At 47.2% G+C, this 27,629-nt stretch overlaps 1 protein-coding gene across 2 annotated transcripts in view; it reads left to right on the top strand.

Annotated features, from left to right (window-relative positions):
• The window catches only part of LOC125506460 (uncharacterized), a 33,490-nt gene extending 6,859 nt beyond the window's left edge, over positions 1-26,631 (top strand). For both annotated transcript variants that reach the window (XM_087522312.1, XM_048671271.2), the window contains one exon: positions 17,401-26,631. In XM_087522312.1, coding sequence (XP_087378438.1) covers positions 24,763-26,148 — 1,386 coding nt within the window. In that variant the 5' untranslated portion in view covers positions 17,401-24,762 and the 3' untranslated portion in view covers positions 26,149-26,631. The remainder of the gene's footprint in view (positions 1-17,400) is intronic.
• Positions 26,632-27,629: the final 998 nt, after the last annotated feature.

Raw genomic sequence — 27,629 nt, forward strand, 5'->3', positions numbered from 1 at the left:
TAACATTGGAAGGATGTAGTAGATACCAATTGAAGGTAGATAGTAGTTCATTGATCATCCTAGCTCGACTCCAATAAGCACATGATGACAACACCTTCCTTGTGAGTGAGCCGAGCATCCAATGTATCTCCAATTGTTCCTAGAACAACAACACAAACAAAATGGTACCCAAACTCATTGGGACCAAAGAGTTAGAGAACCAACAATACATAGGACAAACTCCACATAAAAATGTGCATATAGATACGAAAATGAATTTCATGCACATCTCATCCAATTTGAGACTTGGTGGAGTTTCCCCTATATATTGGGTCAAAGAAAGAAAGCATGCCAAAGATACTACACGAAGTTAATATGCATGCTCAAGACTTTCAAGAACCGATACCAAATGACAAAGAAATACCAAGTGAAGACAAGATACCAAATGAATAAATCATCACTTGGAGGATATCAATAAAAGATACATCAAGGAATGAGATATCCATTGATACCCACTAAATAAAGGATATCAAACCCCCAAAAGAGAGGATGGTTCCAAACAAACCAAGCTCTCTACAAAGTTTCATGATGGCACAAAGTACCAAAACAAAAACGGCTTGCCTTCCACCAACACACGCTTGATAAGGATCGCAAGATGAGTGTTTTATAGAAAATAGGATAGCTCCCCCACGACTAGTGCATTATAGAGAATTTGCATTTGAATACAAAATGCACAAGGTGGGATCACCACTTTCACTATATCTAGAAAACACTAGACAAGATCAAGAAATAAACAAGATCCACAAGTGGTATGGAAGACAAATGGAGTTGATACATTCCTAGGCAAGATAAAAGGCAAATAAAGGCACAAGCCAATGTAAAGACGATCAATAAATTCTACCACAAAAGTGAGTACCAATTGTCAAAAGACAAGAAGTAAATGGAAATAGTTCCCAGTGGTAGATATCAAGGATATCCGACATCATCTTCACACCAAACAACAAGCAAATTGCAACTTGTAGAGCTAACATGCCACCTAGGAACAAGATAATTTACAATATCAACTCTAGATGACAATATCTCAAATGTACACATTTTCTAGGCTAGTAATATACACATAGCATATTACTCCCCCATAATGTGATACCAATTAAAGATAGACAAGAGGCAATTAAAGGATCCAACAAGAGATAATTAATGGACTATTTAGAATTTGAATTTCTCATGAGAAGACATACCACATAGTGACTAGATAAGCTTGCAATATCAATACTAAGTGGTATTCCCCATGTACCCACCTTTATAGGATTGTGAAGTGCACAAAGCACATCACTCCCCCATAATGGGATATTCCATTAATCTCTCACAAGAGCCAACTAAGAAATAAACAAGATGCAAAAGGCTCAACGCATGACACGCACGTACATGATGTGCAAACCAACACACACATACTTGATTGCTCAAGATAATCAAGTTGGAAGCACAACATATACAAACACATGCAAGGAACAAAACCAAAACATGCAAGGGGGCAAGTAACTTTCAATGTAAGCAATTGAGGTACAAGTTAACGCAAGGAGGCACATTGGATATAAGATATAATCTTGATGATTCAATTGACTTGGCTTGAGACAATAAGAATGATGAAGTCCCCTTAATTCTTCATAATGTAGCCAATTCTCCAATGACCACCATCATCACCTATTGATCAAGTTTGAGCTTGTTGGTCCCCAACCAAGTTGGGTCCTAAGAGGTTAGTCACAATAGGCTTGGCTACCCAAATGGTTCTTTGCTTCAAACCACTTTGAGTACCAACAAACTTGGCAACCACATTGCCAACCTTATCTTTCCCAAGAGAATAGACATCATCAATAATAATTGGGTTGTATAAGTTACCACTAGTGCATGAAGAGGCGAGGTGACCTTTCTCGCGACATAGGTAGCAACGTCTACTCTTCACTTTCTTCTCACTTGATTTCTCAACTTGAGAAGCATAAGCTTGAGTCTTCTTGGGAAGAGGCTTTTCTTCAACTTGAGGTTGAGAATGAGAGTGTACTTGTGGCCGCTTCCCTTGTTGCTTGTCACTAATGGGCTTCTTCTTCAATGGGCAAGATCTAACATGACGCCCTTCTACTTTGCACTTGAAGCAAACAATCTTGGCCGAATTCTTGACTTGTTCTTGGCCCTTCTTCTTGATCATGTTGGACTTCTTCTTATTGGAGTTGAATCCAAGACCACCTTTGTCATTGGGGGATTTTTGCACACTCAAGATATTGTTGAGTGTGGATTTCCCTTCATGACTCTTTTCCAAGTCTTTCTTCAAAGAAGTGACTTGGGCCTTGAGCTCTTTGATTTCCTCTACATGGTTAGTCTCAACACAAGTACTAGAGGAAGTATAAGCTTGATCGTTAGAGCAACAAGGCAAGGAAAGCAATTCATCACAAGATGTACCAATATTGTGAGTGGATGAATTACAAGGACTAGCACATGGCAATATAGCATTTTGACTAGAAGTAGTGCTAGTATCCACATGAGGCTCACTAGATGTTACCTTAGCAAGCATGGCCTCATGAGCTATCTTTAGCACATTATGGGATACTATAAGATCATCATGAGAGCTTGAGAGCTTTTCATTGCTTTCTTCCAATTTCCCATAATTGCTAGATAGCAACTCAAGTTGAGCCCGTAGCTCAACGTTCTCCTTCAAAATGGATGCTTCACAAGTAATAGAATTAGTAGCACAAGCATCATCATTAACAACAATAGGAGAGGACAACTTGGCAAGCTCTTTTAAATAAGAAGCTTCAAGTTGATCATGAGACTCGGTGAGTTTGATGAGCTCACCCTTGATGACCCTTGAGCCATTTTCGAGGTGCTCAAAATCCTCAAGGAGTCTAGCATGAGCAACTTCAAGCTTAGCATTTTTAGTTTCAAAAACATTGGCCACCTCAAGAGCTCTATCATGAGATTCCTTCACTCTATATAATTCTAGAGCAAAAGTCTCCTCAAGAGATTCCTTGGTGGTTTGTTCAAGATCAAGATCTTGAGAGAGGTCCGCAATCTCATTAGCGTAATCACGCTCATGACCTTCCATTTTATCAATGGTGACCTCATGCTCCTCAAGATGAGATTCCAACTCATCAATATATTTCTTGCCCTCAATTGCAATAGACATGATTTCCATAAAGTTGGAACGAGCAATTTTATTCTTAAGAAGAGCTTTAAAAATCATTTCCCCCTTAATTTTTAAGGAGGCAACATCATCATTCTCTTCATCATAATCAACATCATCATCACTCTTGCCATCATCAATATCATCACAAGATATATTGGGATTCAAAGTGGGAGATACCTTTGAAGCCTTGGCCATAAGGCAAAATGCAATAGATGGTGATGTAGGATCCCTTGAAGCACCATTCAAGGCCACATCTTGTTCCATGGAGTGTTGGGTTTCCTCTACATTGTTAGCATAACAATTCGAGGAAATATATGCATTTTTATCATGGCAACAAGACATAGTAAACATATCATCATAAGATTTGGTCAAGCAATTTCTACATGATATGCAAGAACTATCAACACAAGCATGTGAAACATTTGGAGTGCTCAGAGTACTAAAGTCCAAAGATGAAGCATTGCAATAAGAAAGTGATGAAGGATTATTAACAATAAGCCCACTATCATCATTGCAATGTACACCACTACTCACCATGTCATTACCTTGTGGCAACCCACATGTAGGTGAAGTAGAAGAAGTTGAGAAGGCAACACGGACAGAGGTGGAGGGAGAACAATCATCTCCACAAATCTTGGACACACCATATTTATCTTGAAGCTTTGTCCACAACTCATGAGCATCCCGGAACGGCATGAGTTGAAATATAACTACATTGCTCAAAGCATCGAAAAGCACATTAGAAGCTTGAGCATTGAGATAAGAGTTTTTCTCATCCTCTAAAGATAATCTTTGGGGATCCTTTGGAGGAGAAAAACCCATATCTACAATTCGCTCTAAATTTGGGTCCATGACCCTGAAGAGATTGAGCATGCGAATTACCCAAACATCAAAATTTGTGCCATCGAAACTAAGAGTGTTAGAGAATCCTAATCCCCTAGTCGACATCTTTACTCTCTAGGCGGTTAAGCCTTAGAAAGAGAGACGAGGCTCTGATACCAATTGAAAGATCGTGGATGTCACCTAGAGGGGGGGTGAATAGGCGTTTTAAAATAATTACAGTTTAGGCTTGAACAAATGCGGAATAAACCTCGCGGTTAATTTGTCAAGCACAAAACCTACAACAACTAGGCTCACCTATGTGCACCAACAACTTATGCTAAGCAAGATAAACTACTAGGTGATAGCAAGATATATGACAAGAAACAATATGGCTATCACAAAGTAAAGTGCATAAGTAAAGAGCTCGGGTAAGAGATAACCAAGGCACGCGAAGACGACGATGTATCCCGAAGTTCACACCCTTGTGGATGCTAATCTCCGTTTGGAGCGGTGTGGAGGCACAATGCTCCCCAAGAAGCCACTAGGGCCACCGTAATCTCCTCACGCCCTCGCACAATGCAAGATGCCGTGATTCCACTAAGGGACCCTTGAGGGCGGTCACCGAACCCGTACAAATGGAAACCCTTGGGGGCGGTCACCGAACCCGTACACTTTGGCAACCCTTGGGGGCGGTCACCGGTACCCGTCAAATTGCTCGGGGCGATCTCCACAACCTAATTGGAGACCACGACGCTTGCCCGGAGCTTTACACCATAATGATTGAGCTCCGAACAACACCAACCGTCTAGGGCGCCAAGGCACCCAAGAGGAACAAGCTCTAGGGTGCCCAAACACCCAAGAGTAATAAGCTTCTCAAACTTCACTTCCACGTATCACCGTGGAGAACTCAAACCCATGCACCAAATGCAATGGCAAGGGCACACGGAGTGCCCAAGTCCTTCTCTCTCAAATCCCACCGGAGCAACTAATGCTAGGGAGGAAAATGAGAGGAAGAACAAGAAGGAGAACACCAAGAACTCCAAGATCTAGATCCAAGGGGTTCCTCTCACATAGAGGAGAAAGTGATTAGCGCAGATCTCCTCTCTCTTTTCCCTCAAAAACTAGCAAGAATCCATGGAGGGATTGAGAGTTAGCAAGCTCAAAGAAGGTCAACAATGGGGGGAAAACGAGCTCAAGAGATGGGGAACCATTGGGGAAGAAGACCCCCTTAAATAGGTCCCCACGAATCTGCCCGTTATGTACAGAATAACATAGGAGCGGTACAACCTCTATGAGCACCGGTACAACCGGTAACAGGCAATAAGCGGTACAACCGGCCCACAACCGCCCAACAACCGCACCACAACAGAGACCAGTCCGGTGGTAGAGCGGTGCATGACCGGTACAACCTCCGGACCAATTCTGGAGCGGTACAACCGCTCCAAACACCGGTTGTACCGGTCAAGCGGTACAACCTCTCCATGGGGCGGTACAACCTCTCTGTGTAAAACAGGCAATATCAAAACAGCCACAACTTTCGCATATGAGCTCCGAATTCAACGAAACCAAGTTTGATGGAAAGCTAATGACAAGGGCTAACACAATCTTGAGAGAAATATCAATAAGAAGCAAATGAGAAAAGGACCATAATAAAATGGTGAGAACCCTTCCTCGGATAAGACCGGTAAAACCTCCAACACCGAAAACATCATAGAAGATGCATGCGAACTCCGTTTTTGATGAACTCAAGCTTGTCATCAAGATGACCATAAGCTCTAAGACTCACAAATGAAACAAAACAAGAACCAAGAAATATGATGCAAGGATGCAATGGTTTGAGCTCTCGACGAATGATACGATCAAGCTACTCCCTAGAGAGCCCCCCTTGGTAGTACGGCAATCGATCCTACAACCCGGTCTCCCAACTACCACTATGAGACCGGTAAAATAGAAAACCTATCAAGGCAAACCTTTGCCTTGCACATAGTCCACTTGAGCTAGATGATGACGATCTTGACTTCCTCAAGTTGGACCACCTTTCTTGATTGTGTTGGCTCGATGAAGACTAGTTGATTGCTCCCCCATACTCCACTATGGGTGAGCCACTCTTTGGCACATCTTCACAATTCCATTGACACCACAATGGACGGCAAGCTTCAAGCTTGATTGCTCCCCCATACTCCATTATGGGTGAGCCACTCTTCGAGTTGCTCCACTTGAACTTGCACACTGCAAACTTGATAACAATCACCACTTGATGTCATCCTCCATGGGTTGTATGAGATCTTCCTCTTGACGCAAGACCATGGAAACATACCTAACCCCACAAAGAACTCTCACGTAGACCATGGGTTAGTACACAAAGCGTAATGGACAATGCTTACCATACCATGGGATCACTTGATCCCTCTCGGGACTTCTTCTACGCTTTGTGAGTTGATCAACTTGATTCACTCTTGACTTAGTCTTGATCAACATTGAATCTTTCCAACTCTCTTCATTTGGATGATGTCTTGAAGGTAAACATGAATGATCACACAATCTTCTTCTTTAAGACATGCTTGCAATAAGCTCAACTCACACATGACCAATCTTTGGATAATTCCTTGAAAAACACTTTGTCCATCTCATAAACTCCTTGAAACCAACACATGGACTTCAAGACAATCCTATGGACAAAGCTTCAAATATAATTCAAGGCAACCGTTAGTCCATAGAGATTGTCATCAATTACCAAAACCACACATGGGGGCACCGCATGTCCTTTCAATCTCCCCCATTTTGGTAATTGATGACAATCACTTTCAAGAGAGTTTATACAAGTTACCGCAAGGAGGCACATTGGATATAAGATATAATCTTGATGATTCAATTGACTTGGCTTGAGACAATAAGAATGATGAAGTCCCCTTAATTCTTCATAATGTAGCCAATTCTCCAATGACCACCATCATCACCTATTGATCAAGTTTGAGCTTGTTGGTCCCCAACCAAGTTGGGTCCTAAGAGGTTAGTCACAATAGGCTTGGCTACCCAAATGGTTCTTTGCTTCAAACCACTTTGAGTACCAACAAACTTGGCAACCACATTGCCAACCTTATCTTTCCCAAGAGAATAGACATCATCAATAATAATTGGGTTGTATAAGTTACCACTAGTGCATGAAGAGGCGAGGTGACCTTTCTCGCGACATAGGTAGCAACGTCTACTCTTCACTTTCTTCTCACTTGATTTCTCAACTTGAGAAGCATAAGCTTGAGTCTTCTTGGGAAGAGGCTTTTCTTCAACTTGAGGTTGAGAATGAGAGTGTACTTGTGGCCGCTTCCCTTGTTGCTTGTCACTAATGGGCTTCTTCTTCAATGGGCAAGATCTAACATGACGCCCTTCTACTTTGCACTTGAAGCAAACAATCTTGGCCGAATTCTTGACTTGTTCTTGGCCCTTCTTCTTGATCATGTTGGACTTCTTCTTATTGGAGTTGAATCCAAGACCACCTTTGTCATTGGGGGATTTTTGCACACTCAAGATATTGTTGAGTGTGGATTTCCCTTCATGACTCTTTTCCAAGTCTTTCTTCAAAGAAGTGACTTGGGCCTTGAGCTCTTTGATTTCCTCTACATGGTTAGTCTCAACACAAGTACTAGAGGAAGTATAAGCTTCATCGTTAGAGCAACAAGGAAGTATAAACTACACGGACTAGGTCCGGAACCTGAGGATCATCCTCATAGCTGCCAAGAAAGATTATGTCCTACAAGCACCGCTAGGTGACGCACCTATTCTCCCTGCAGAACAAGACGTTATGAACGCTTGGCAGGCACGTACCGATGACTACTCCCTCGTTCAGTGCGGCATGCTTTACAGCTTAGAGCCGGGGCTCCAAAAGCGTTTTGAGAGACACGGAGCATATGAGATGTTCGAGGAGCTGAAAATGGTTTTCCAAGCTCATGCCCGGGTTGAGAGATATCAAGTCTCCGACAAGTTCTTCAGCTGTAAGATGGAGGAAAACAGTTCTGTCAGTGAGCACATACTCACTATGTCTGGGTTGCATAACCGCTTGACTCAGCTGGGAGTTAATCTCCCGAATGACGCGGTCATTGACAGAATCCTTCAGTCGCTTCCACCGAGCTACAAGAGCTTTGTGATGAACTTCAATATGCAGGGGATGGAAAAGACCATTCCTGAAGTATTTGCAATGCTGAAATCAGCAGAGGTAGAAGTCAAAAAGGAACATCAAGTATTGATGGTGAATAAAACCACTAAGTTCAAGAAAGGCAAGGGTAAGAAAACCTTCAAGAAGGACGGCAAGGGAGTTGCCGCGCCCGACAAGCAAGCTGCCGGGAAGAAGCCAAAGAATGGACCCAAGCCCGAGACTGAGTGCTTTTATTGCAAGGAAAGTGGTCACTGGAAGCGGAACTGCCCCAAATACTTAGCGGACAAGAAGGCCGGCAAAACGAAAGGTATATGTGATATACATGTAACTGATGTGTACCTTACCAGTACTCGTAGTAGCTCCTGGGTATTTGATACCGGTGCAGTTGCTCACATTTGTAACTCAAAACAGGAGCTGTGGAATAAGCGGAGACTGGCGAAGGACGAGGTGACGATGCGCGTCGGGAATGGTTCCAAAGTCGATGTGATCGCCGTCGGCACGCTACCTCTACATTTACCTACGGGATTAGTTTTGAACCTCGATAATTGTTATTTAGTGCCAAGTTTGAGCATGAACATTGTATCAGGATCTCGTTTAATACGAGATGGATACTCATTTAAATCCGAGAATAATGGTTGTTCTATTTATATGAGAGATATGTTTTATGGTCATGCTCCGATGGTGAATGGTTTATTCTTAATGAATCTCGAGCGTAATGCTACACATGTTCATAGTGTGAGTGCCAAAAGATGTAAGATTGATAATGATAGTCCCACATACTTGTGGCACTGCCGCCTTGGTCACATAGGTGTCAAACGCATGAAGAAGCTCCATGCAGATGGATTTTTAGAGTCTCTTGATTACGAATCATTTGACACGTGCGAACCATGCCTCATGGGTAAAATGACCAAGACTCTGTTCTCAGGAACAATGGAGTGAGCAACCAACTTATTGGAAATCATACATACTGATGTGTGCGGTCCAATGAGCATTGAGGCTCGCGGTGGCTATCGTTATGTTCTCACCCTCACTGATGACTTGAGTAGATATGGGTATGTCTACTTAATGAAACACAAGTCTGAGACCTTTGAAAAGTTCAAGGAATTTCAGAGTGAGGTTGAGAATCAACGTGACAGGAAAATCAAGTTCCTGCGATCAGATCGTGGAGGAGAATACTTGAGTCACGAGTTTGGCACACACTTAAGAAAATGTGGAATAGTTTCACAACTCACGCCTCCTGGAACACCTCAGTGTAATGGTGTGTCCGAACGTCGTAATCGCACTCTATTAGATATGGTGCGATCTATGATGTCTCTTGCCGATTTACCGCTATCTTTTTGGGGCTATGCTTTAGAGACTGCCGCATTCACTTTAAATAAGGCTTCGTCGAAATCCGTTGAGACGACACCATATGAATTATGGTTTGGGAAGAAACCTAAGCTGTCGTTTCTAAAAGTTTGGGGATGCGATGCTTATGTCAAGAAACTTCAACCTGAAAAGCTCGAACCCAAATCGGAAAAATGCGTCTTCATAGGATACCCTAAAGAAACTATTGGGTATACCTTCTACCTCAGATCCGAAGGCAAGATCTTTGTTGCCAAGAATGGGTCCTTTCTGGAGAAAGAGTTCCTCTCGAAAGAAGTAAGTGGGAGGAAAGTAGAACTTGATGAAGTATTACCTCTTGAACCGGAAAATGGCGCAACTCAAGAAAATGTTTCTGAGGTGCCTGCACCGACAAGAGAGGAAGTTAATGATGATGATCAAGATACTTCTGATCAAGATCCTACTGAAATTCGAAGGTCCACAAGGACACGTTCCGCACCAGAGTGGTACGGCAACCCTGTGTTGGAAATCATGTTGTTAGACAACGATGAACCTTCGAACTATGAAGAAGCGATGGCGGGCCCGGATTCCGACAAATGGCTAGAAGCCATGAAATCCGAGATAGGATCCATGTATGAAAACGAAGTATGGACTTTGACTGACTTGCCCGTTGAGCAGCGAGCCATAGAAAATAAATGGATCTTTAAGAAGAAGACAGACGCGGATGGTAATGTGACCATCTATAAAGCTCGGCTTGTCGCTAAGGGTTATCGACAAGTTCAAGGGGTTGACTACGATGAGACTTTCTCACCGGTAGCGAAGCTAAAGTCCGTCCGAATCATGTTAGCAATTGCCGCATTCTATGATTATGAAATATGGCAAATGGACGTCAAAACGGCATTCCTTAATGGTTTCCTTAAGGAAGAATTGTATATGATGCAGCCGGAAGGTTTTGTCGATCCTAAGTATGCTGACAAGGTGTGCAAGCTCCAACGCTCGATTTATGGGCGGGTGCAAGCATCTCGGAGTTGGAACATTCGCTTCGATGAGATGATCAAAGCGTTTGGGTTTACGCAGACTTATGGAGAAGCCTGCGTTTACAAGAAAGTGAGTGGGAGCTCTGTAGCATTTCTCATATTATATGTAGATGACATACTTTTGATGGGAAATGATATAGAACTCTTGGACAGCATTAAGGCCTACTTGAATAAGAGTTTTTCAATGAAGGACCTTGGAGAAGCTGCATATATATTAGGCATCAAGATCTATAGAGATAGATCAAGACGCCTCATAGGTCTTTCACAAAGCACATACCTTGATAAGATATTAAAGAAGTTCAATATGGATCAGTCTAAGAATGGGTTCTTGCCTGTGTTGCCAGGTGTGAAGTTGAGCTCAGCTCAATGTCCGACCACGGCAGAAGATATAGAAGAGATGAGTGTCATCCCCTATGCCTCAGCCATAGGTTCTATTATGTATGCCATGCTGTGTACCAGACCTGATGTAAACCTTGCCGTAAGTTTGGTAGGAAGGTACCAAAGTAATCCCGGCAAGGAACACTGGACAGCGGTCAAGAATATCCTGAAGTACCTGAAAAGGACTAAGGAAATGTTTCTCGTCTATGGAGGTGACGAAGAGCTCGTCGTAAAAGGTTATGTCGACGCTAGCTTCGACACAGATCTGGATGACTCTAAGTCACAAACCGGATACGTGTATATTTTGAATGGTGGGGCAGTAAGCTGGTGCAGTTGCAAGCAGAGCGTCGTGGCGGGATCTACATGTGAAGCGGAGTACATGGCAGCCTCGGAGGCAGCGCATGAAGCAATTTGGGTGAAGGAGTTCATCACCGACCTAGGAGTCATACCCAATGCGTCGGGGCCGATCAAGCTCTTCTGTGACAACACTGGAGCTATTGCACTTGCCAAGGAGCCCAGGTTTCACAAGAAGACAAGGCACATCAAGCGTCGCTTCAACTCCATTCGTGAAAATGTTCAAAATGGAGACATAGATATTTGTAAAGTACTTACGGACCTGAATGTAGCAGATCTGTTGGCTAAACCTCTCCCTAGAGCAAAACATGATCAACACCAGAATTCCATGGGTGTTCGATTCATCACAATGTAACTAGATTATTGACTCTAGTGCAAGTGGGAGACTGTTGGAAATATGCCCTAGAGGCAATAATAAAAGCATTATTATTATATTTCCTTGTTCAAGATAATTGTCTTTATTCATGCTATAATTGTATTATCCGGAAATCGTAATACATGTGTGAATAATAGACACCAACATGTCCCTAGTAAGCCTCTAGTTGACTAGCTCGTTGATCAACAGATAGTCATGGTTTCCTGACTATGGACATTGGATGTCATTGATAATGAGATCACATCATTAGGAGAATGATGTGATGGACAAGACCCAATACTAAACATAGCATAAGATCGTTAAGTTCGTTTGCTAGAGTTTTTCCAATGTCAAGTATCCTTTCCTTAGACCATGAGATCGTGTAACTCCCGGATACCGTAGGAGTGCTTTGGGTGTACCAAACGTCACAACGTAACTGGGTGACTATAAAGGTATACTACGGGTATCTCCGAAAGTGTCTGTTGGGTTGACACAGATCAAGACTGGGATTTGTCGCTCCGTATGACGGAGAGGTATCACTGGGCCCACTCGGTAATGCATCATCATTATGAGCTCAAAGTGACCAAGTGTCTGTTAACGGGATCATGCATTACGACACGAGTAAAGTGACTTGCCGGTAACGAGATTGAACGAGGTATTGGGATACCGACGATCGAATCTCGGGCAAGTAACATACCGATTGACAAAGGGAATTGTATACGGGGTTGCTTGAATCCTCGACATCGTGGTTCATCCGATGAGATCATCGAGGAGCATGTGGGAACCAACATGGGTATCCAGATCCCGCTGTTGGTTATTGACCAGAGAGCGATCTCGGTCATGTCTACATGTCTCCCGAACCCGTAGGGTCTACACACTTAAGGTTCGGTGACTCTAGGGTTGTAGGGATATGTATATGCAGTAACCCGAATGTTGTCCGGAGTCCCGGATGAGATCCCGGACGTCACGAGGAGTTCCGGAATGGTCCGGAGGTAAAGAATTATATATAGGAAGTGCTATTTCGGGCATCGGGACAAGTTTCGTGGTCACCGGTATTGTACCGGGACCACCGGAAGGGTCCCGGGGGTCCACCGGGTGGGGCCACCTGTCCCGGGGGGGCACATGGGCTGTAGGGGGTGCGCCTTGGCCTACATGGGCCAAGGGCACCAGCCCCAAGAGGCCCATGCGCCTAGGGTTTCAAGGAGGGAAGAGTCCCAAAGGGGGAAGGCACCCCTAGGTGCCTTGGGGAGGAGGGATTCCTCCCCTTGGCCGCACCCCCCTAGGAGATTAGATCTCCTAGGGACGGCGCCCCCCCCCCCTTGGCCCTCCTATATATAGTGGGGAGATGGAGGACTTCTGAATTTTGCCTTTGGTGCCTCCCTCTCCCTCTCCAACACATCCTCCTCCTCCATAGTGCTTGGCGAAGCCCTGCCGGAGTACTGCAGCTCCATCACCACCACGCCGTCGTGCTGCTGCTGGAGCCATCTTCCTCAACCTCTCCTTCCCCCTTGCTGGATCAAGAAGGAGGAGACGTTACACTGACCGTACGTGTGTTGAACGCGGAGGTGCCATCCGTTCGGCGCTAGGATCTCCGGTGATTTGGATCACGTCGAGTACGACTTCCTCATCCCCGTTCTTTGAACGCTTCCGCACGTGATCTACAAAGGTATGTAGATGCAATCCAATCACTCGTTTCTAGATGAACTCCTAGATGGATCTTGGTGAAATCGTAGGAAAATTTTTGTTTTCTGCAACGTTCCCCAACAAATTCTAGAGCAAAAGTCTCCTCAAGAGATTCCTTGGTGGTTTGTTCAAGATCAAGAACTTGAGAGAGGTCTGCAATCTCATTAGCGTAATCACGCTCATGACCTTCCATTTTATCAATGGTGACCTCATGCTCCTCAAGACGATATTCCAACTCATCAATATATTTCTTGCCCTCAATTGCAATAGACATGATTTCCATGAAGTTGGAACGAGCAATTTTATTCTTAAGAAGAGCTTTAAAAATCATTTCCCCCTTAATTTTTAAGGAGGCAACATCATCATTCTCTTCATCATAATCAACATCATCATCACTCTTGCCATCATCAATATCATCACAAGATATATTGGGATTCAAAGTGGGAGATACCTTTGAAGCCTTGGCCATAAGGCAAAATGCAATAGATGGTGATGTAGGATCCCTTGAAGCACCATTCAAGACCACATATTGTTCCATGGAGTGTTGGGTTTCCTCTACATTGTTAGCATAACAATTCGAGGAAATACATGCATTTTTATCATGGCAACAAGACATAGTAAACATATCATCATAAGCTTTAGTCAAGCAATTTCTACATGATATGCAAGAACTATCAACACAAGCATGTGAAACATTTGGAGTGCTCAGAGTGCTAAAGTCCAAAGATGAAGCATTGCAATAAGAAAGTGATGAAGGATTATTAACAATAAGCCCACTATCATCATTGCAATGTACACCACTACTCACCATGTCATTACCTTGTGGCAACCCACATGTAGGTGAAGTAGAAGAAGTTGAGAAGGCAACACGGACAAAGGTGGAGGGAGAACAATCATCTCCACAAATCTTGGACACACCATATTTATCTTGAAGCTTTGTCCACAACTCATGAGCATCCCGGAACGGCATGAGTTGAAATATAACTACATTGCTCAAAGCATCGAAAAGCACATTAGAAGCTTGAGCATTGAGATAAGAGTTTTTCTCATCCTCTAAAGATAATCTTTGGGGATCCTTTGGAGGATAAAAACCCATATCTACAATTCGCTCTAAATTTGGGTCCATGACCCTGAAGAGATTAAGCATGCGAATTACCCAAACATCAAAATTTGTGCCATCGAAACTAAGAGTGTCAGAGAATCCTAATCCCCTAGTCGACATCTTTACTCTCTAGGCGGTTAAGCCTTACAAAGAGAGACGAGGCTCTGATACCAATTGAAAGATCGTGGATGTCGCCTAGAGGGGGGGTGAATAGGCATTTTAAAATAATTATGGTTTAGGCTTGAACAAATGCGGAATAAACCTAGCGGTTAATTTGTCAAGCACAAAACCTACAACAACTAGGCTCACCTATGTGCACCAACAACTTATGCTAAGAAAGATAAACTACTAGGTGATAGCAAGATATATGACAAGAAACAATATGGCTATCACAAAGTAAAGTGCATAAGTAAAGAGCTCGGGTAAGAGATAACCGAGGCACGCGAAGACGACGATGTATCCCGAAGTTCACACCCTTGTGGATGCTAATCTCCGTTTGGAGCGGTGTGGAGGCACAATGCTCCCCAAGAAGCCACTAGGGCCACCGTAATCTCCTCACGCCCTCGCACAATGCAAGATGCCGTGATTCCACTAAGGGACCCTTGAGGGCGGTCACCGAACCCGTACAAATGGCAACCCTTGGGGGCGGTCACCGAACCCGTACACTTTGGCAACCCTTGGGGGCGGTCACCGGTACCCGTCAAATTGCTCGAGGCGATCTCCACAACCTAATTGGAGACCCCGACGCTTGCCCGGAGCTTTACACCACAATGATTGAGCTCCGAACAACACCAACCGTCTAGGGCGCCAAGGCACCCAAGAGGAACAAGCTCTAGGGTGCCCAAACACCCAAGAGTAATAAGCTTCTCAAACTTCACTTCCACGTATCACCGTGGAGAATTCAAACCGATGCACCAAATGCAATGGCAAGGGCACACGGAGTGCCCAAGTCCTCTCTCAAATCCCACCGGAGCAACTAATGCTAGGGAGGAAAATGAGAGGAAGAACAAGAAGGAGAACACCAAGAACTCCAAGATCTAGATCCAAGGGGTTCCCCTCACATAGAGGAGAAAGTGATTGGTGGAAATGTAGATCTAGATCTCCTCTCTCTTTTCCCTCAAAAACTAGCAAGAATCCATGGAGGGATTGAGAGTTAGCAAGCTCAAAGAAGGTCAACAATGGGGGCAAAAACGAGCTCAAGAGACGGGGAACCATTGGGGAAGAAGACCCCCTTAAATAGGTCCCCACGAATCTGCCCATTATGTACAGAATAACATAGGAGCGGTACAACCTCTATGAGCACCGGTACAACCGGTAACAGGCAATAAGCGGTACAACCGGCCCACAACCGCCCAACAACCGCACCACAACAGAGACCAGTCCGGTGGTAGAGCGGTACATGACTGGTACAACCTCCGGACCAATTCTGGAGCGGTACAACCGCTCCAAACACCGGTTGTACCGGTCAAGCGGTACAACCTCTCCATGGGGCGGTACAACCTCTCTGCGTAAAACAGGCAATATCAAAACAGCCACAACTTTCGCATACGAGCTCCGAATTCAACGAAACCAAGTTTGATGGAAAGCTAATGACAAGGGCTAACACAATCTTGAGAGAAATATCAATAAGAAGCAAATGAGAAAAGGACCATAATAAAATGGTGAGAACCCTTCCTCGGATAAGACCGGTAAAACCTCCAACACCGAAAACATCATAGAAGATGCATGCGAACTCCGTTTTCGATGAACTCAAGCTTGTCATCAAGATGACCATAAGCTCTAAGACTCACAAATGAAACAAAACAAGAACCAAGAAATATGATGCAAGGATGCAATGGTTTGAGCTCTCGACGAATGATACGATCAAGCTACTCCCTAGAGAGCCCCCCTTGATAGTACGGTAATCGATCCTACAACCCAGTCTCCCAACTACCACTATGAGACCGGTAAAATAGAAAACCTATCAAGGGCAAACCTTTGCCTTGCACATAGTCCACTTGATCTAGATGATGACGATCTTGACTTCCTCAAGTTGGACCACCTTTCTTGATTGTGTTGGCTCGATGAAGACTAGTTGATTGCTCCCCCATACTCCACTATGGGTGAGCCACTCTTTGGCACATCTTCACAATTCCATTGACACCACAATGGACGGCAAGCTTCAAGCTTGATTGCTCCCCCATACTCCATTATGGGTGAGCCACTCTTCGAGTTGCTCCACTTGAACTTGCACACTGCAAACTTGATAACAATCACCACTTGATGTCATCCTCCATGGGTTGTATGAGATCTTCCTCTTGACGCAAGACCATGGAAACATACCTAACCCCACAAAGAACTCTCACGTACACCATGGGTTAGTACACAAAGCGTAATGGACAATGCTTACCATACCATGGGATCACTTGATCCCTCTCGGTACTTCTTCTACGCTTTGTGAGTTGATCAACTTGATTCACTCTTGACTTAGTCTTGATCAACATTGAATCTTTCCAACTCTCTTCATTTGGATGATGTCTTGAAGGTAAACATGAATGATCACACAATCTTCTTCTTTAAGACATGCTTGCAATAAGCTCAACTCACACATGACCAATCTTTGGATAATTCCTTGAAAAACACTTTGTCCATCTCATAAACTCCTTGAAACCAACACATGGACTTCAAGACAATCCTATGGACAAATGCTTCAAATATAATTCAAGGCAACCGCTAGTCCATAGAGATTATCATCAATTACCAAAACCACACATGGGGGCACCGCATGTCCTTTCACATGCGATGTTACTTGGTGAACTTACCATCTACTCTCTTTTTCTGCTGCAAGATGGAGGTTACCAGAAGCGTAGTCTTCGATAGGACTAGCTATCCCCCTCTTATTCCGACATTCTGCAGTTCAGTCCACATATGTTACCCCTTTTCCATTTGATACCAATGCATACATATGTAGTGTAGCTCCTTACTTGCGAGTACTTTGGATGAGTACTCACGGTTGCTTTGATCCCCCTTTTCCCCCTTCCTATACCCGATTGCTGTGACCAGACTTGGAGTCCAGGAGCCAGATGCCACTGTCGATGATGACTGCTACTACTCGGGAGGTGCCTACTACTACGTGCAGGCCGCTGACAACGACCAGTAGTAGATTAGGAGGATCCCAGGCAGGAGGCCTGCGCCTCTTTCGATCTGTATCCCAGTTTGTGCTAGCCTTCTTAAGGCAAACTTGTTTAACTTATATCTGTACTCAGATATTGTTGCTTCCGCTGACTCGTCTATGATCGAGCTCTTGTATTTGAGCCCTCGAGGCCCCTGGCTTGTAATATGATGCTTGTATGACTTATTTTTATTTGTAGAGTTGTGTTGTGATATCTTCCCGTGAGTCCCTGATCTTGATCGTACACGTTTGCGTGTCTGATTGTGTATGATTGAATCGGGGGCGTCATATTACTCTGACTTGTGCCTTGAACTGCATGGTTTGCAGCCAATGTCTATTACTCTTTTCAATTTTATACACAATTGTCTTAGCGTATCATTGCACCTTACAAGGTTTAAAAGAGAGGAGTGATGTTCCTTTGATATTGACCTGTAATCTAGTTCCGTGCTGGACTTGCCCACACAACGTTACAATTGCCTATTTGTCTAATGTCAGTTGTTTTGTGATATGAATGATGTCATACTATGCCCACTGGTTGTAGTTAACATGGGCCTCCTACGGGCCTTAGAAACAATGGGCCTTCTACGTGGCGTAGAAACAATGGGCCTTATATGGGTCGTAGACACAATGGGCCTTCTATGGGCCGTATCATCAATGGGCCTTCTACGGGCCGTATGATCGGTTGGCCAAACATGGGCCAATAACAGACCACATTATGGCCGTAAAATGGGCTAGAGTTGAAATCGTTCATGGGCCGACCATAACGGGCCGTATTTTGATGACGCTATGAAAACGACCCAACGTATTAATGGGCCACAAACGGGCCGACTGTAACCACGGGCTGAATTTGGCCCACAAGCAGAAAATGACAGTAACGGGCCGTAAGTAAATGAATGTGGAAATGAGCCCAAGAATAAATGGGCCCCGAGAAGGCCGAAAGATAACATGGGCTAGAAACGGCCCAACGGAATAATGGACCGTTAATGGGCATAAAGTGATACACTGCTCATTACGGGCCAGTTTCACCAAGTGCCGTTAATGGGTATAAAGTGATACAATGTTCATTACGGGCCAGTTTTACCACGGGCCATTAATGGGCCGAGAGTAATAAGGGCCTCATATGGGCCGAAAGACATCATGGACCATACATGGGCTCGAAGTTAAAACGGGATGGAATTATATTGGACGGCCCAGATGACGCTACTGGGCCTAATTCAGATAGGCCGTAAACGGGCCCTGGGTTAGCGGGCTATAAATGGGCTATATGCGAACATGCCATTAACAAGCTTGTCATGGGCCGGCCCGCCACCTTTTGACCAAGTCAAACGGGTCGGCCTTTTCACAGGAATGGGCCTTTGTTGGGCCGTGCCACGTGTCGACGTATCATAGGCGCTTTCGGTCCAATAAGTGGATGACATCTGTCCCAACGGTGAGCCGACACGTGTTTCCTCCAGCCAATGATGATTTCACACATGGAAAATCCCCATTGGTCGGGGCTGTTAACGGGTTATCGGATCCAAAACCGGACCCGATAGCTTAACAGCATTCCGTTACGGTGGATGCCACGTGTCGGTCACCCTTGATGAAAGCACTTCTGTGACACGCGATTTATCGTCATGGAAGTGGACACTTCCGTGATGATAATTTTGGTAATGTCATGGAACACTTCTACGACAGCACATGTATGACTATCTTGATTCTGTCATAAATTTGTTATGGATGTACATGCATGACAGAAAACGTGACCTACTGTGACAAACACGTATCATCACGAAAGTGTAATTTTTTTTGTAGTGTAAGTCTGTCCGAATCATGTTAGCAATTGCCACATTTTATGAAATCTGGAAAAGGGATGTCAAAATTGCATTCCTTAATGGATTTCTTAAAGAAGAGTTGTATATGATGCAAGAAGAAGGTTTTGTTAATCCTAAAGGTGCTAACAAAGTGTGCAAGCTCCAGCGATCCATCTATGGACTGGTGTAAGCATCTCGGAGTTGGAATATATACTTTGATAAAGTGATCAAAGCATATGGTTTTATACAGACTTGCAGTGAAGCATGTATTTACAAGAAAGTGAGTGGGAGCACTACAGCATTTCTGACAAGTATATGTGAATGACATATTGTTGATCGGAAATAATGTAGAATTTTCTGGAAAGCATAAAGGAGTGTTTGAAAAGAGTTTTTCAAAGAAAGACCTCGATGAAGATACTTACATATTGAGCATCAAGATCTATAGAGATAGATCAAGACGCTTGATATATTTTCAATGAGTACATACCTTGACAAGATTTTGAAGTAGTTCAAAACAGAAAAGCCAAAGAAGGAGTTCTTGCTTGTGTTACAAGGTGTGAAGTTGAGTAAAGACTCAAAACCCGACTACGGCAGAAAATAGAAAGAGAATGAAAAGTCATTCCCTATGCCTCAGTCATAGGTTCTATAAACTATGCTATGTTGTGTACCAGACCTATTATGTACCTCACCATAAGTTTGACAAGAGGGTACAATAGTGATCCAGGAGTGGATCACTGGACAACGGTAAAAAATATCCTTAGTGGAATAAGGAAATGTTTCTCGGTTATGGAGGTAACAAAGAGTTCATCATAAAAAGTTACGTCGATTCAAGCTTTGACACCGATTTGGATGACTCTAAGTCTCGATCTAGATACATATTGAAAGTGGGAGCAATTAGCTAGAGTAGCTCTATGCAAAGCATTGTAGACATAGAAAAAATGCAAAATACATACGGCTCTGAATGTGGCAGACCCGTTGACTAAATTTCTCTCACAAGCAAAACATGATCACTCTTTGGGTGTTAATCACATAGCGATGTGAACTAGAATATTGACTCTAGTAAACCCTTTGGGTGTTAGTCATATGGAGATGTGAACTAATCACATAAAGATGTGAACTATTGGTGTTAAATCACATGACAATGTGAACTAGATTATTGACTCTAGTGCAAGTGGGATACTGAAGGAAATATGCCCTAGAGGCAATAATAAAGTTGTTATTTATATTTCCTTATATCATGATAAATATTTATTATTCATGCTAGAATTGTATTAACCGGAAACTTAGTACATGTGTGAATATATAGACAAACAGAGTGTCACTAGTTTGCCTCTACTTGACTAGCTCATTGAATCAATGATGGTTATGTTTCCTAACCATAGACATGAGTTGTCATTTGATTAACGGGATCACATCATTAGAGAATGATGTGATTGACAAGACCCATCCATTAGCCTAGCACAATGATCGTTTAGTTTGTTGCTATTGCTTTCTCCATAACTTATACATGTTCCTATGACTATGAGATCATGCAACTTCTGAATACTGGAGGAACACTTTGTGTTCTACCAAACGTCACAACATAACTGGGTGATTATAAAGGTGCTCTACAGGTGTCTCCGATGGTGTTTGTTGAGTTGGCATAGATCGAGATTAGGATTTGTCACTCTGATTGTCGGAGAGGTATCTCTGGGCCCTCTCGGTAATGTACATCACTATAAGCCTTGCAAGCAATATAGCTAATGAGTTAGTTACGGGATGTAGAATTACGGAATGAGTAAAGAGACTTGTCGGTAATGAGATTGAACTAGGTATTGAGACACCGACGATCGAATCTTGGGCAAGTAACATACCGATGACAAAGTGCCGGGGGACTAATCCACGAACACCTATGGGACTGGCGGACCGAGTCCCTTTTGGTTCGGCAGGGGCGAGGGTCGCACGAAGAGCGGATCGAGGCGAAGCACACGAGCAGTTTACCTAGGTTCGGGCCGCACGGATGCGTAAAACCCTACTCCTGCTTTGTGGTTTGTATTGAGTTCTTACTCGGGAGCGCGGAGTGCTACAGTACCCCCCAGCCGCTAACGAGACTGAGCATGAATGTTCTCTTCCTCCCCCCTCCACGTTGCGCACGGGCCTCCTTTTATATGCTCAAGGGGTCACCGACAGGTGGCAACGGAGACAAAGGGTAAAAATGGAAAGGTGCTGCGGTAGGTACAGCTACCTGCTACAGTGTATCATACCTAACCCTGACGGCAGGGGACAAGGGCATTAAATGCCCGTCTGCGTCGCCTAAACAGTGCAAAAGGGACCGTCAGGGACGCCACCGCTCGCCACGATGGCAATCTTGTCAGCGCCGCTCGCCACCGTGCACCGCTGGCTGCTCAGCCTCCCGCCACGTACGCCTGGAAGGGTCCCAGAGCGACACGTTGGTGGATGTGCTGGAGCGCGGGCACAGAGTGGTGGCTTGCCGCGGCAAGCGCCTTGCCGCGGTCGTTGTCTTGTCGCGTCCGGGAACTTGTCGCTCACCGGGCCTTGCCGGGACGCGTGGCGCGTCGCGGCAAGTTCCTTGAGGTGCCTTGGTTGGCCTTCCCGGCAAGCTCCTCTTGCCGGGGTCTTGAGATGCCTTGGTTGGCCTTCCCGGCAAGCTCCTCTTGCCAGGGTCTTGAGATGCCTTGGTTTGGATACTTTGTCCTTGAATGGCTCCAAAGTAACCACGGAGGACCTTGGCAGTCACCCGGCAAGCCTTGCCGCGGGATGCTGCGACTGCCCGTGCACAAGTTCGGGATACTAGGGTACCCCTACTCTAGTACACCGACAGGAGCCCCCGGGCCTGGGCCATACACGGTGCCGAGCGCTATTGGGCCAGGCCCAAAGCAGGGCACGGGCACGCGCGGCCTGGGTTACGCCGTATCTCTCCCCGTATCCACCGCGCCCTCCCCGAACGGCACGCGTTGAATGCGGCGTCGTGGGAGAGATCGTGGGTGGTTTCTTTATTCGGAAAGGTGGAACGTCCGCCCCCTCCTTATTTATAAGCAGGGGAAACAGGGGTAGTTCGCCCATTCGCCGGTTGCTGCTTCAATCTCGGAAATCTCCGCCGCTCCCTTGCCTTCCCAAATCTGAAAGAGAGCAGCGCCCCGCCCCCCATCGCCACCAGCATCACCAACGCCGTCGACCCCCTCCACTACTTCCGCCATGGCTCCGAGAGCCGACAAGGGGAAGGTTGTGAAGTCGACCGAGGCGCAGCGGCTTGCGGCGCTGCGAAAGGAGCGGGCAATCTTCCCCCCCCCCAAGCTCGCCGCGAGGGAGCTGAGGGAGAACTACTACCTCTTCTGGTCGACGGAGACGCGAGCGCATCCGCGCACGAAGGTACTTCCGGCCGCCGCTTGGAAAACGGCTCCAAACGGATATCCCTTCTTCGCCTTGTTCTTCTACTGCGGGCTCTGCCCGCCTTTCTCTGAGTTCTTCTGCGATATTATGAACACCTACGGGTTCCACCTCCTTGATTTCACCCCCAATGTTGTTCTGACCATGGCAGTTTTCGCACATCTCTGCGAAAACTTTGTCGGAGTCCATCCCAATGTAGCCCTTTTTCGCCACTTCTTTATGCCCCGAGTAGAGAGAGGAGAGCCTTTATCTGGCGGAATCGCCTGGATCTCGAGGGCCGGCAAGAAGGACACTTATCTGGAGGGAGAGTTCCGCGGCAAGTGGGAGGAATGGAGAGCAGACTGGTGCTGGATTGTCGAGGAGAACCCGCAGCCATTTACCGCCCGACGCCAAGCCCCAGTAGCACGCGGTAGCAATTGGAGTGACGTGGCCCCGGAAGACGATAGGCTGAAGATTGCCGTCACCCGGATCCTACGCCTCAGGCTTACCGGGCTCACTGTAGGCGCTGTTGGCGCAGATTTTCTTCGTCGCCGCATCGCCCCCCTGCAGGAACGGGGGAGACCCGCCTGGGAATTCAAGAATGCGGCGGATATCATGAGGCTGCGTCCGGGCCTCAACTTCAACTTCACTGTTCTGGAGCTCAACGCGATGCTTCGGGAGCTGTTCAAGTACGACCCTCAACATCCCGAAGTGTTCAGGTTGCCGGGGGGGTCGTTCCGCTGTGCAACAACTCCGCGCTCGACCGCATCCGTGCAATGATGCCGCTGTGCGATTCGCATGGAATTGTCCCGACTTGGCAAGAGCCTGCAGACGACGTCGTGCAGCAATTCTTCGATGGCTTGGTAGAAGTGCCGGTCCGCCCCGACGAGAAGGATAGCCTCACCCGCGACACCACCGATGCGGAGATGACACGCATCGCCACTAGGCTGGAAGAGGCGGCGGCAGCCGCAGCCGCGGGAGAATTTGGATTCACCGTGGAGGAGGCAGATGCAGCAGAGGCGGCAAGCCGTGCCGAGCGAGAGGAGCCCGTCGGCGAGAAAGAACTTGCCGGGCATGGCGTCGGGTCGAACGAGCCAGCCGAGGATACGAGCGGCTCGCTGGAGATCAACTCCTCTTCCTCCTCACCTTCAGGCAGCTCGCCGCAAGCAGAGGCTCCATCTCCACCAAGAAGGCGTCTCCGCAAGGCCGGGGACGTAGCGGGGCGGCAGGCGAGTCAACAGCCGCCGCGCCGCGCGACACGCTCCACCGCGGCATGCACTGTTGCCGCGGGAGCGCCTCACGCTGCTGCCGCAACTGGAGCGGGGTCCACCCGGACCACCGCTTCTGCTCCTGCCGCTTCTCACGCTGCGGCGGCAGCCGGAGCGGGGTCGTCTCAGGCCACCGCCACTGTTCCCGCCAAGCGGCCAAGGGAAACTACTCCTCCGCCTCCGCGCGCTGCACGTGAGCCGGACTTCGACTTCTCTGCGTTCAGCTCCGACAAAGAAGAAGAAGAGTAAGATTCTCTTGTTGTACTTGTAGTTCTTCAATTCTTGCTGTTTTGTCTTGTATCTCATTTGCTTTATTCTGAACTTGTTCCTTTTTAGGACTCTGGCCCAGAGAGCAGCGAAGAGAGCCCAGGTCCCGGTGATTGTCATCGAGGACAAACCCACCGCGACAGCAGGGGGTACGCCCGAGACATCCTTGCAGGACCCGGCAACCGTTCTCCAGAGCAGCCCCCAGCGTAAGTATATGGTTCGCTTTCCGCTGTTGGGAGCGCATGGATACTCTGTCTTTGCTGACATCTGACTGTTGGTTTCTGTAGGAGCAGAGAAGCCCCACCAGGAGCCAAGGGAGAGTCCTCCGGCATGGGAGAGTTCTCCGGCAAGGGAGAAGTCTCCGGCAAGGGAGAGTTCTCCGGCAAGGGACAGCACCAGCGGCCCCCCGGCGGCGGAGACCACGACTGCAGAACCTGGTACAGGCAATCCTCTCGCTTCAAAAACTTCCCTTGGGTTCTTCTTTTGATCTTCTTCTTGTTGGATATTTGCTTGACTCTTCTCCTTTTTCCGGCCGTCAGACCCATCTGCTGCGGAGCCGATGGAGACCGAGGTTGCCGCCGACGATGTCGCTGCCACCGAAGAAGCAGCCGGTGTTGACGATCCCGCCGGCGCAGAGGCCGCCAAAGCTGCCGCCGCAGAAGCAGGCGGGGGGTCTGGCGATCGCACTGACGGCCCTGAGGCCGCAGGAGTGCTAGGCGCTACATCAACCGCTGACCCGTCCGCCGCTGCCGCAGCGCCAGGCTCCGAAGAGCCCCAGCCAGGCGTCTACTTGAGGGCCGGCAATGGCGTCTTCATCAACCTCCCCTGGGCGTCGAGCTCCAGGGTGCCGGTCGAAGGAGAGAGCTTTGATGGAGAGGTGCTCGCCTCCGCTGGGCTGACGCTGGTTGACGCGCCGAGCAGCAGCAGCGGCGAGCCTGAGGAGGAGCGGCTGCTGCGGAAGCTGTTGTCACTCTACCGCGCGCGGCAAGCCAAGCTGGAATCCCGCGAGGCGCTTGTCGCGAAGGCGGGAGCGGACATCGAGAAGCGCGTGGAGGAGCTCCGGGGTCTCCACCAGGAAGCTCTCCGGTCCCTGGCGGAGGAGCGGGAGCAACTCGCCGAAGAGCAGAAGGCCTTCCTCCTCGAGAAGGTTGAAGTCGGAGAGCAACAGCAGCTTGCCGCTGAGAAGCTGTCTGCGCAGGAGGGCGAGCTGGCGCAGCGGAAGGTCAACCTTGACGCCCACGAGGAGCTTGCCGCGCGTGAGGAAAAATTTGGCGGAGCCCTCAAGCAAGCGGAGGATGCTGCCGCAGCCGTCGAGGCCGCCAAGAAAGAGCTGGAGATGAAGGTGGCACAGCTGGAGGCCAATCTCAAGGCGAGCGGTGAGGAGCTTAGCGCCGCCAAGGACTCCAACGCAAATCTTGAGTTGAAGCTGACCACTTTGACCAAGACGCTGGACGGCGCCAAGGAGCAGGAGGTGGCCTTGAAGGAGGAGATCAAGGCTGACAAGGCGCTGCTGGAGAGTGCTGCCGCCGCCCAGAATGCTTTCAGGGAGAATGTGGAGCACTGGACGGAGGGTCTTGTGAATGTTGCCGCAGACATTGACAGGGAGCTCGCGCAGCTGGGGATGGAGGATCTCGGGTATCCTTCCGACGAGAACCTCCAACTCAGCGCCAAGCTCATCTTGTTCTTCAAAGGCGTGGCGACGGTCCTCCAGCGGCTCCGGGAGAAGATCCCAAAGCAGCTGGCCGACGAGTCGCGCAAGATCTGCGCGGGAGCTCTTCAAAAGGTGTTGGTGAAGGTGGCCTTCCGCAACCCGGGCCTCAACCTCACCAACGTCCTCAAGACCCTGCCGCCGGATGCTGATCTGGAGGCGCTCAAGACCCTTGTCGCACCCATTGTGGACAAGGTGAGCGGGATCAAGAGGATTGAGGGCGATCGCGTAGACTAGGCCGCCTGTTTTCTTCTTTTCTTGTCGCTGCTGGTCATGTTATGAGAACAATCTGTTAGAGCCGCGACAAGCTACCTTGTAATATAACTCTATTCCGGGTAATGATTGCAATGTTATTCCCTTTACTTGATTCCTCCCTTTGTATGTTTTTGCCCTACGCTTTTAGGGAACTTGCCGGTGCAAGCACCTTAGCCGCGAGCGCTGAGTGTGGGACGTCAGCAGCCTGCTGGCGGTGCTGCTACCGACAAGAAACCTTGTCGCAACTAGTCGCAGCTCACTTAAGTTGTTGAGCGGACTCGAAACAAAGTAAGGGCGCAACTAGCTACGAGTTGGTTCCTCCGCGCACAGGTTTTCCATACAAAGTGCGGTCGTTCAAGGGAGATAACTTAAATTTAAAAAATCTGATTGCTCAAACTTTGGCAACTTAGCTTTTCTATTGTTTGCTACCCGGCAAGGCGAGACTTTCTTGAACGACGCCTGGTCCATACCATTATCTTCTCCTTCCCCCCCCCCCCCGGCAAACTTGTGGGCGAGGGAACCTTCCTTTCCTTGAGAAAAAAGAAAGAGGAGAAAATAAAGATATGGAGCCTTACGGCTCGTTATTGCTTACCGTGGAGTAGGTGCTGCACAAAGTGTCAGATCATATATGCCAAAAAATAAAGAGCATGAAATTGACAAGATGTGCGGAGCACATGAGCTTTACTTATGCACGGGGTCTGCGCCCGGCTTTGTACAAAGGATTACATGCAACAGCGGCAAGACTTGTACAAAAGGTGGTTGCCGGAACAGGTTCCGGCAACCGCGCCTTACGGGTAAAACTTACGAAGATGCTCAATGTTCTAGGAATTGCTCACTGGAATGCTACCTTCGGTCTCAAGGCGGACAGCGCCAGACCTAGTGACTCGTTTCACCCGGTAAGGGCCTTCCCACTTTGGCGTCAACTTGTTGGAATTCTTGGCGGACTGAACACGCCGAAGAACAAGGTCGCCTTCCTCGAGACTTTTGGCGTTAACTTTGCGGCTATGGTAGCGGCGCAAAGCTTGCTGGTAGCGAGCAGCTCGTACAGCAGCCTGAAGACGGTCTTCCTCACGGAGCAGCGCGTCATCTTGTCACAGCTGCTCTTGCTCAAGCTCATCATAAGCGAGCACTCGAGGTGATCTGTATACGAGTTCCGTGGGGAGAACTGCCTCTGCTCCATAGACTAGAGCGAAAGGTGTCTGGCCAGTGGCTCGATTTGGCGTCGTCCTGATCGACCAAAGAACCACCGGCAGCTCCTCGATCCAGTTTCTTCCGCACTTGTGCAGCCTGTCGAAAGTCCTGGTCTTGAGCCCACGCAGCACTTCAGCATTTGCCCTCTCCGCTTGACCGTTGCTTCTCGGGTGAGAAACAGAAGCGAAGCAGACCTTGGCGCCAAGATCTTGGACGTACTGCATGAAGGTGCGGCTCGTGAATTGCGTACCGTTGTCGGTGATTACCCTGTT

Source organism: Triticum urartu, chromosome 5A, assembly GCF_056163025.1.
Source record: "Triticum urartu cultivar PI428250 chromosome 5A, HENAU_Tu73, whole genome shotgun sequence".
In the NCBI taxonomy this organism is placed as follows: Eukaryota; Viridiplantae; Streptophyta; class Magnoliopsida; order Poales; family Poaceae; genus Triticum; species Triticum urartu.